The 12,065-nt window shown below is 44.5% G+C and overlaps 1 protein-coding gene across 1 annotated transcript in view; it reads right to left on the minus strand.

The window, feature by feature from the left end:
- Window positions 1–10,984, minus strand: part of LOC139422677 (protein Shroom3-like) — a 141,144-nt gene extending 130,160 nt beyond the window's left edge. Inside the window, exon 1 of the mRNA XM_071173877.1 lies at window positions 10,175–10,984. Coding sequence (XP_071029978.1) covers window positions 10,175–10,318 — 144 coding nt within the window. The 5' untranslated portion in view covers window positions 10,319–10,984. The remainder of the gene's footprint in view (window positions 1–10,174) is intronic.
- Between the last annotated feature and the right edge of the window lie 1,081 nt (window positions 10,985–12,065).

Below are 12,065 nucleotides of genomic sequence, written 5' to 3' on the forward strand. Positions count from 1 at the left end.
TATTATTAGTATTGGATAGAAAACACTCTGAAGTTTCTAAAACTGTTTGAATGATGTCTGTGAGTATAACAGAACTCATATGACAGGTGAAAACCTGAGAAAAATCCAACCAGGAAGTGGGACATCTGAGGTTTGTAGTTTTTCAAAGCTTGGCATACCGAATACACATTGAGATATGGGTAAAGTTGCACTTCCTACGGCTTCCACTAGATGTCAACCGTCTTTAGAAACTTGAATGAGGATTCTACTATAAAGGAGGGGCTCATGAGACTTCTTTGAGTCAGTGGTCTGGCAGAGTGCCTTGGTCTCATGACGCGCGCTCCCGACAGAGTTACCTCTTGTTCCAGTGCTTTTCTTCAGACAAAGGAATTCTCCGGTTGGAACATTATTGATGTTTTATGTTAACATCCTAACGATTGATTCCATACATCGTTTGACATGTTTCTAAAGGACTGTTACGGAACTTTTTCAGTTTTTGTCTGGACGAAGTGCCTGCGCCTCATGAAGATGGATTACTAGGCTGAACATGCTAACAAAAAGTGGCTATTTGGACATAAACAATGGACTTTATGGAACAAATCAGTCATTTATTGTTGAACTGGGATTCCTGGGAGTGCCTTCTGATGAAGATCATCAAAGGTAAGTGAATATTTATGGTGTTATTTCTAACTTTGTTGACTCCAAAATGGCAGATATTCCACTGGCTGTTTTGGGTTCTGAGCGCCGTTCTCAGATTATGCTTTTTCCGTAAAGTTTTTTAAAAATCTGACACAGTGGTTGCATTAAGGAGAAGTCTATCTTTAATTCTGTGAATAACAGTTGTATCTTTTATCAATGTTATTATGAGTATTTCTGCAAAATCACCGGATGTTTTGAAATCAAAACATTACTGCACGTAACGCGCCAACGTAAACTGAGATTTTTGCATATAAGTATGCACATTATCGAACAAAACATACATAAATTGTGTAACATGATGTCCTGTGAGTGTCATCTGATGAAGATCATCAAAGGTTAGTGATTAATTTGATCTATATTTCTGCTTTTTGTGACTCCTATCTTTGGCTGTTTTTTGGACTTGGCTATGACCTAACATAATCATATAATCATATGTTGTGCTTTCGCTGTAAAGCATTTTTGAAATCGGACACGATGGGTAGATTAACAAGATGTTTATCTTTCATTTGCTGTATTGGACTTGTTAATGTGTGAAAGTTACATGTTCCTAAAAAATTGTTTTGAATTTCGCACGCTGCCTTTTCAGCGGAATGTTGTCGAGGGGTTCCGCTACCTGCCCTAGAAAGGTTAACCCACGCAAAGCTGCCGGCAAAGACGACATACCAAGCCACGTCCTCAGTGCATGCGCAGACCACCGGCTGGAGTGGTTACCGACATATTCAACCTCTCCCTATCCCAGTCTGTTGTCCCTACTTGTTTCAAGATGTCCACCATTGTTCCTGTACCCAAGCAAGCTAAGGTAACAGACCTGAATTACTATTGCTTTGAGAGACTAGTCCAGGACCATATAACCTCCACATTTTCCGACACCCTAAACCCAGTACAAATCGCATACAGCCCCAACAGCCCCAACAGATCCATGGACAACACAATCGCTGTTGCACTGCACACCACCCTATCCCACCTGGACAAAAGGAATACCTATGTGAAAATGCTGTTCATCAACTACAGCTCTGCTTTCAACACCATGACTCCCTCCAAGCTTATCACTAATCTCAGGGCCCTGGGTCTGAACCCTCCCTGTGCAACTGGGTCCTAGACCCCAGGTGGAGAGGGCTGGCAACACCTCTGCCACACTGATACTCAACACAGGGGACACCCAGGGGTGTGTGCACAACCCCCTCCTTTACTCCCTGTTCGCCCATGACTGCGTGGCAATGCACGACTCCAACTCAATCATCAAGTTTGCTGATGACACGACAGAGGTAGGTAGTAGGCCTGATTACCAACAACGACGAGACGGCCTACAGGCAGGAGACTAGAGGTGGAGCAGTGCCAGGAAAATAATATCTCCCTCAACATTAAAAAAACCCGAAGGAGCTGATGGTGGACTACAGAAGACAGAAGAGGGAGCACGCCCCCATCCACATTGATGGGGCCCCAGTGGAGAGGGTCAAAAGCTTTAAGTTCCTTGATGTACACATCACTAGGGACCTGAAATGGTCCCACCACACCACCGTGGTGAAGAAGGTGCAACAGCACCTCTACAATCTCTGGCGGCTGAAGAAATGTGGCATGGCCCCTAAGACCCTCACACTTCTACACATGCACCATTGAGAGCATTCTGTTGGGAGACCATAAACCGAATGGCTCTCCAAAGGTTGGTGCAGTCAGCCCGACGCATTACAGAGGGCACGCTGCCTGTACTCAAGGACATTTACAGCACTCTGTGTCAAAGGAAAGCTAAGAAGATCATCAAGTACCTCAGCCACCAGAGTCATGGTCTGTTCATTCTGCTACCATCTAGCAGACAGAGACGATACAGGTGCATCAAAGCCGGGACCGAAAGATTGAAAAACAGCTTCTATCTCCTGGCCATCAGACTGTTGAACAGCTTCTATCTCCTGGCCATCAGACTATTGAACAGCTTCTATCTCCAGGCCATCAGACTGTTGAACAGCTTCTATCTCCAGGCCATCAGACTGTTGAACAGCTTCTATCTCCAGGCCATCAGACAGTTGAACAGCTTCTATCTCTAGGCCATCAGACTGTTGAACAGCTTCTATCTCTAGGCCATCAGACTGTTGAACAGCTTCTATCTCCAGGCCATCAGACTATTGAACAGCTTCTATCTCCAGAACATCAGACTTTTAAACAGCTTCTATCACCAGGCCATCAGACTGATGAACAGCTTCTATCTCCAGAACATCAGACTGTTGAACAGCTTCTATCTCCAGACCCTGTTCAACAGCTTCTATCTCCAGTCCATCAGACTGTTGAACAGCTTCTATCACCAGGCCATCAGACTGCTGAAAGCTTCTATCCCCATTGAGACCGTGTCTGTGCCTCGATCTAGGTTGGGCAAAACTAAACATGGCGGTGTTTGCTCTAGCAATCTCACTGGAATAAAGACCTCCTCCATTCTTGTCATTTTTGAAAGAGATTGCGATATCTCAAATCTCAAAATAGGGCTACTTAATGTTAGATCCCTCAAATCCAAGGCAGTTATAGTCAATGAACTAATCACTGATCATAATCTTGATGTGATTGGCCTGACTGAAACATGGCTTAAGCCTGATGAATTTACTGTGTTAAATGAGGCCTCTCCTCCTGGTTACACTAGTGACCATATCCCCCGCGCATCCCGCAAATGTTGCTAACATTAGCAAATGTAAATTTACAACAACAAAAAAACGACAGCATTTTCATCTTAGTTTTGTCCCGTGGAATAAATATTGTGGATCTTAATGTTTTTCCTCATAATCCTGGACTATCGGACCACCATTTTATTTACATTTGCAATCGCAACAAATAATCTGCTCAGATCGTGCACCAGCGACTCCTGTGGCGGGCCGAGCGTAGTGCATGCTAACCAAGGTCGCCAGGTGCACGGTGTTTCCTCGGACACATTGGTGCGGCTGGCTTCCGGGTTGGATGCGCGCGGTGTTAAGAAGCAGTGCGGCTTGGTTGGGTTGTGTATCGGAGGACGCATGACTTTCAACCTTCGTCTCTCCCGAGCCCGTACGGGAGTTGTAGCGACGAGACAAGATAGTAGCTACTAACAATTGGATACCATGAAATTGGGGAGAAAAAGGGGGTAAAAATTAAACAACAAAAAAATAATAATAACAATCTGCTCAGACCCCAACCAAGGATCATCAAAAGTCATGCCATAAATTCTCAGACAACCCAAAGGTTTCTAGATGCCCTTCCAGACTCCCTCCACCTACCCAAGGACGTCAGAGGACAAAAATCAGTTAACCACCTAACTGAGGAACTAAATTTAACCTTGCGTAATACCCCTAAAAACAAAAAACTTTTGTCAGAAGAAACAAGCTTCCTGGTATACAGAAAATACCCGAGCCCTAAAGCAAGCTTCCAGAAAATTGGAACGGAAGTGGCGCTACACCAAACAGGAAGTCTTCTGATTAGCTTGGAAAGACAGTACCGTGCAGTATCGATATTTTTCCAATTTAATTGAGGAGAATAAGAACAATCCAAAATATATTTTTGATACTGTCGCAAAGCTAACTAAAAAGCAGCATTCCCCAAGAGAGCATGGCTTTCACTTCAGCAGTGATAAATTCATGACCTTCTTTGACGAAAAGATAATGGCATTCAAATATGACATGAAACTGCACTGTACACTGTGCGCTGCCTTCTATGGCACATGAGGACAGTTGACCTACAAAGATAACTCCTCCGTGAGTATGAACTCCACAGAGAGGCTATGGAGGGTCTTCTATTTTTCCTTTGTGAATCTTATCTAGTGTTGTAGCACTGCTAGTGTCTGTGTTGTTTCAATACAGAATACTTGGCAAACACTTTTCTGTTTGCAAGTCATTTCATCTTTTCGGAGGAAACAACAGAAGGTTGTTTGCCGTCATCCTGACATACAGTTGAAGTGGTGATGGTAAGACTACAGGAAGTGGTGATGGTAAGACAACAGGAAGTGGTGATGGTAAGACTACAGGAAGGGGTGATGGTAAGACTACAGGAAGGGGTGATGGTAAGACTATAGGAAGGGGTGGTGGTAAGACTACAGGAAGTGGTGATGGTAAGACTACAGGAAGTGGTGATGGTAAGACAACAGGACGTGGTGATGGTAAGACTACAGGAAGGGGTGATGGTAAGACTACGGGAAGTGGTGATGGTAAGACTACAGGAAGTGGTGATGGTAAGACTACAGGAAGTGGTGATGGTAAGACAACAGGAAGGGGTGATGGTAAGACTACAGGAAGTGGTGATGGTAAGACAACAGGAAGGGGTGATGGTAAGACTACAGGAAGTGGTGATGGTAAGATTACAGGAAGTGGTGATGGTAAGAATACAGGAAGTGGTGATGTAAGACTACAAGAAGGGGTGATGGTAAGACTACAGGAAGGGGTGATGGTAAGGAAACAGGAAGGGGTGATGGTAAGACTACAGGAAGGGGTGGTAGTAAGACTACAGGAAGGGGTGATGGTAAGACTACAGGCAGGGGTGATGGTAAGACTACAGGAAGGGGTGATGGTAAGACTACAGGAAGGGGTGATGATAAGACTACTGGTATTCCTTCAAAGCTCAGTTGTTCTGAGTCTGCACAACACTGCCAGGACCTAGGATCAACGGAGACACTCAAGTTTTTTAATACTATATCTCTTGACACATTGATGGAAATAGTCATGGCCTCTAAACCTTCAAGCTGCCTACTGGACTATATTCCAACTAAACTACTGAAAGAGCTGCTTCCTGTGCTTGGCCCTATGTTGAACATAATAAATGGCTCTCTATCCACCGGATGTGTACCAAACTCACTAAAAGTGGCAGTAATAAAGCCTTTCTTGAAAAAGCCAAACCATGACCCAGAAAATATTAAAAACTATCGGCCTATATCGAATCTCCCATTCCTCTCGAAGAAAATTGAAAAAGCTGTTGCGCAGAAACTCACTGCCGTCTTGAAGATAAACAATGTATACGAAGCGCTTCAGTCTGGTTTTAGACCCCATCATAGCACTGAGACTGCACTCGAAAAGGTGGTAAATTACCTTTTAATGGCATCAGACCGAGGCTCTGCATCTGTCCTCGTGCTCCTAGACCTTAGTGCTGCTTTTGATACCATCGATCACCACATTCTTTTGGAGAGATTGGAAACCCAAATTGGTCTACACAGACAAGTTCTGGCCAGGTTTAGATCTTATCGGACGGAAAGATATCAGTTTGTCTCTGTGGATGGTTTGTCCTCTGACAAATTAACTGTAAATGTCGGTGTTCCTCAAGGTTCCGTTTTAGGACCACTATTGTTTTCACTATATATTTTACCTCTTGGTGATGTCATTGGGAGATACAATGTTAACTTTCACTACTATGTGAACGATACACAGCTGTACATTTCGATGAAACATGGTGAAGCCCCAAAATTGCCCTCCCTGGAAGCCTGTGGTTCAGACATAAGGAAGAGGATGACGGCAAATCTTTCACTTTTAAACTTGGACAAAACGGAGATGCTTGTTCTAGGTCCCGAGAAACAAAGAGCTCTTCTGTTGAATCTGACCATTCATTTTGATGGTTGTACAGTTGTCTAAAAAAAAACTGTGAAGGACCTCGGCGTTACTCTGGACCCTGATCTCTCTTTTGACGAACATATCAAGACTGTTTCAAGGACAGCTTTTTTCCATCTGCGTAACATTGCAAAAATCTGAAACTTTCTGTCCAAAAATTATGCAGAAAAATGTAGTGCGGATCCATGCTTTTGTCACTTCTAGGTTAGACTACTGCAATGCTCTACTTTCCGGCTACCCGGATAAAGCACTAAATAAACTTCAGTTAGTGCTAAATACGGCTGCTAGAATCCTGACTAGAACCAAAACATTTTACCATATTACTCCAGTGCTAGCCTCTCCTACACTGGCTTCCTGTTCAGGCTAGGGCTGATTTCAAGGTTTTACTGCTAACCTACAAAGCATTACATGGGCTTGCTCCTACCTACTGTATGTCTCCGATTGGTCCTGCCGTACATACCTACATGTACGCTACGGTCATAAGACGCAGGCCTCCTTATTGTCTCTAGAATTTCTAAGTAAACAGCTGGAGGCATATAGCTACATTTTTATGGAGTGGTCTGCCTATCCATGTGAGAGACGCAGACTTGGTCTCGACCTTTAAGTCTTTATTCAAAAATCATCTCTTCAGTAGGTCCTATGATTGAGTGTAGTCTGGCCCAGGGGTTTGAAGGTGTACAGAAAGGCACTGGAGCGACGAAAAACCCTTGCTGTCTCTGCCTGGCCGGTTCCCCTCTCTCCACTGGGATTCTCTGCCTCTAACCATATTACAGGGGCTGAGTCACTGGCTTACAGGTGCTCTTCCATGCCATCCCAGGAGGGGTGCGTCACTTGAGTGGGAAGAGTCACTGACGTGATCTTCCTGTACGGGTTGGCGCCCCCCTCGGGTTCGTGCCGTGGGGGAGATCTTTGTGGGCTATACTCGGCCTTGTCTCAGGGTCGTAAGTTAGTGGTTTGAAGATATCCCTCTAGTGGTGTGGGGGCTGTGCTTTGGCAAAGTGGGTGGGGTTATATCCTGCCTGGTTGGCCCTGTCCGGTATTGTCGGACAGGGCCACAGTGTCTCCTGACCCCTCCTGTCTCAGCCTCCAGTATTTATGCTGCAGTAGTTTATGTGTCGGGGGCTAGGATCAGTCTGTTATATCTGGAGTATTCCTTCTGTCTTATCTGGTGTCCTGTGTGAATTTAAGTATGCTCTCTCTAACTCTCTCTCTTTCTCTCTTCTCTCGGAGGACCTGAGCCCTAGGACCATGCCATGAAAAGCCAACTGACATTTACTCCTGAGGTGCGACCTGTTGCACCCTCTACAACCACTGTGATTATTATTATTTGACCCTGCTGGTCATCTATGAACCTTTGAACATCTTGACCATGTTCTGTTATAATCTCCACCCGGCACAGCCAGAAGAGGACTGGCCACCCCTCAGAGCCTGGTTCCTTTCTAGGTTTCTTCCTAGGTTCCTGCCTTTCTAGGGTTTTTCCTAGCCATCGTGCTTCTACACCTGCATTGCTTGCTGTTTTGGGGTTTTAGACTGGGTTTCTGTACAGCACTTTGTGAAGGGCTTTATAAATACATTTGATTGATTGATTGATCTCCAGGCCATCAGACTGTTGAACAGCTTCTATCTCCAGGCCATCAGACTGTTGAACAGCCATCAAGCTATCTTCTGTAGTAAGAGACAAAGATACTCACTTACACAAATCACACACACCTCATACACAAGCTGACTCCTGTACTCACATATACACTCACACACACACACACACACACACACACACACCCATACTCACAAACACACTCACATGCACACACTGACCCTAGCCAACGCTGCTGTCCCATGTATACAGAGACATTAAACACTGGACACTTCCTGTTTCTTTTATAGCTGTGTATGTATTTACTGTATTCTCACATAGCTCATTCTAATATATCTAATATCTATCTATCTGCATATTGTTACACTGTTTATACACACTGTGTATATACTGGATTCTTGACATAGCCCCCCGACGCTATTATATAATGGCGCCGGAGGGGATGGAAAGGGAAAGGGGGATACCTAGTCAGTTGTACAACTGAATGCCTTCAACTCAGAGAGGTGCGGGGGGGCTTCCTTAATCGACATCCACGTCTTCGGCGCCCGGGGAACAGTGGGTTAACTGCCTGGGGTGGGTTAAAGCGTTAAAGACTAAGATTGAATCCTACCACACCGGCTCTAATTTTACTGACTACAAAGGGAAACCCATCCGCGAGCTGCCCAGTGACCCGAGCCTACCAGACAAGCTAAATGCCTTTTATGCTCGCTTTGAGGCAAGCAACACTGAAGCATGCATGAGAGCACCAGCTGTTCCGGATGACTGTGTGATCACGCTCTCCGTAAGACCTTTAAACATGTCAACATTCACAAGGCTGCAGGGTCAGACGGATTACAAGGGCGTGTACTCAGAGCATGCCCGGACCAACTGGCAAGTGAAAAGGCGGGCCGAACAGGCCCCCATTAACCTCGACGGGGCTGAAGTGGAGCGGGTCAAGAGTTTCAAGTTTATTGGTGTTCACATCACCAACAAACTATCATGGTCCAAACACACCAACAGTTTGGCATGAGTCCCCAGACAGTTTGGCATGAGTCCCCAGATCCTCAAAATGTTATACAGCTGCACCATCGAGAGCATCCTGACCGGTTGCATCAGCGCCTGGTATGGCAACAGCTCGGCATCTGAACGAAAGGCGCTACAGAGGGTAGTGAGTATGGCCCAGTACATCACTGGGGACAAGCTTCCTGACATCCAGGACCTATATACTAGGCGGTGTCAGAGGAAGGCCCAAAAAATTGTCAGAGACTCCAGTCACCCAAGTCATAGACTATTCTCTCTGCTTCCACACGGTACCAGAGCTCCAAGTCTAGGACCAAAAGTCTCCTTAACCGCTTCTACCCCCAGGCCATAACACTGCTGAACAATGAATCAAATGGCCACCCGGACTATTTATATTGACCCCCCCCCCCACCCCTCCCATAGATTACATTTGGACTAGTGATACAGTGTTATTTGGGTTATTCATTGGATTCGTTCTAACATTGTTGATTTCTTGTTTCTAGTTTTTCATTATTTATTTGTGTACTTGTTTGACAGGAGCTAGTAACATAAGCATTATACTGCATTGTTAGGAGCTAGTAACACAAGTATTATACTGCACATCTGCTACAATTCTGCTATTACATCTCCTAAACTGTCTACACGACCAATAAACTTTGATTTAGATTTAGCTGACATACTTTTGTCTGCACCAGCAAAGAGGTTTACCAGGGAACCATGCAGGCATGGTGAATGGCCCCATTCTTCAACACTGGGTCAGAGAAATAGAATTAAATAATCAACTGTGTTTGGTTAAGATTTATTCACTGGATCGGTATTCAGTCTGCTACTAACTAAAAACATGAATCTACTCTTGATGAGGCAGATGGAAAAACGCACATCAATATCTGACTTATCAAGGATAGCGCTCCTTGTTATGATTTTGTTGGTACAGGTATTTGTTGCAACATGTAGTGCGGATTTGAATACTATTTGAATCAAAATTGCTCAACCCTCTTCTAGGAAAAAGCACATTTTATCAGACATTGTAACACTGTCACAAGACACTCTCCTGGGGAAGTAACAATGTTGCCCTCGGGGACTCTTCATCAATATTATAGACAGCTGTGTTCATAGCAATAGCTATGAGCCATAGGCCTGAATGCAATATAAAAACTTGGGGAAGGAGGATTAGTTAGGACGGAGGTGGTAGGCAACACCTGACACACACACACACACACACACACACACACACACACACACACACACATACACACACATACACATGAACACACACAAGCACACACACACACATACACACACATACACATGAACACACACGCACACACACGCACGCACGCACACACACGCACACCTTCCTTACCTTTGAGATGATTAACTCCTCTCCATGTTCCAGACCTCCTTTGAGCTGAAACCCCCAGGGTGCCCCACCCAGGAGCCGAGCCTCCAGAAGCAGCGTCTTTCCTCGGCGTATGACTGTGCTGTAGCTGGGGAGACTGCTATCCATAATCACTAGCACCGCCGAGGTAGCCTAGCCTGGTGGCTCTGTCCTATTCAGTCCAACAGACCCACTGCATAGGGGAAATGAAGCCGATAAGATGGAAGAACCGATTTTTCTCTTCTCCTTTTCTTAAAGTCTTCCCGAAGAGCATAGCAAGAGGGGAATGTCCACTCCTGAAGGATAAATCATTTCCTAGCATCACCGAATATTAAGTCAGCAAATGAAACATGGTTTGCCAATCTAACGGCAGTCTAGTTTAAACAAGTTCACTTTCGTTCCAACAGTCAGCAACAAGTGATGAAAATTAAACAGCCCACAAAATAACATTAAACGGATAGAACAAACGACAAAAAATAGTCATGTTTACTGAAAATGTAGATAGCTTCACTTTTGATCGTTTGTCAGCCCCTCTTCCTCCTCCGACACTACTTTAGCATCACAATAGAATTTGCTACAATCCACTGGGCTGGGAGAAAGGGAGCGCTCTTCCCTCGTCAGCGAGCTGGTAGCATTGCGATCAGGTCAATTTGCCCTGTCAGAAAACAACGTTTTGCGCACCAGACTTCGACACTTGATTTGCCTACTCTCTAAAACTACCCCAAGTTGATTCTCAACAACCTTTAAATATAGAAGTCTACTTGTTGCCTTGATGCGCATTACCTCTCCACTCTAGTTCCATGGATGCAAGTTTTGCCTCCCACTCCTCTCTCCTCTCACAGTCAATGGATGAAGTAGGGTAGTGCGCATGTGTGGAGAGGAACGCCCTTCAGCAGGCTACGCGGCCCGTTTCTTTAAAAAGTCAAGCTCTGTCGAGACTGTGGCGAAACCAAATGACACACGCGCTTTAGTTCATTTAACACCATGAAAGGTCTCTTTAATTTATCCTGACACACACATACTGTGAAACGCAAACACGGCATCCCACGCCACGGCCAATTCCGTCATTGTGTATTGATTACTTTACCGAAATTCCAAGTCAAGCACGTCAGGGGGGGGGGGGGGGATAAAATAATAAGAAACAACAGCTTCCGTAGGACTTAATCTGAATAAATGTGACACCTGACCCGATGTTACCCAAAACTATTTTCATGACCTCCCGATGAAGAAGGGAAGATGTTTCCTCGTGTCATTTCTGTCTTATTAAGGTCAGTCAGACATGTATGATATCTTCAAATGACGACAATGCTGGTTAGGCTATCACAGTTCACACACATTGCACCAGATTTCTGATTTAGATCGAGTGGGCCCTAGGCTATGTTGACACTAATCTGCATTCCTTCATTACCGTGTCGAAACGGAAGTCGTGAATCAGCTACAGTATATACCAATTGCCTGGCATCTAATAGTAAGATGTAGATAACCAATCAATTTGACAACAAAAAAATATTTTACTATTAGACACTATTAGACATTTTACTATTAGACACACGCCGCAATCAACTTTGGAGTTTCAAGTTTTATTGCATACGCTGTCCAAACAAATGCTTACTTGCAAGTTCCTTCTCGACAAATCAAATCAAATGTTATTTGTCACATGCGACGAATACAACCGGTGTAGACTTTACCGTGAAAATGCGTTGCTAAGAAGAATAAAATAAAATACACAAGAATGGAGCTATAAACAGGAAGTACCAGATCAATGTGGAGCTATAAACAGGAAGTATCAGATCAATGTGGAGCTATATACAGGGAGTACCAGATCAATGTGGAGCTATATACAGGAAGTACCAGATCAATGTGGAGCTATATACAG

The sequence above is a fragment of the Oncorhynchus clarkii genome, chromosome 12 (genome assembly GCF_045791955.1).
Source record: "Oncorhynchus clarkii lewisi isolate Uvic-CL-2024 chromosome 12, UVic_Ocla_1.0, whole genome shotgun sequence".
NCBI classification, from domain to species: domain Eukaryota; kingdom Metazoa; phylum Chordata; class Actinopteri; order Salmoniformes; family Salmonidae; genus Oncorhynchus; species Oncorhynchus clarkii.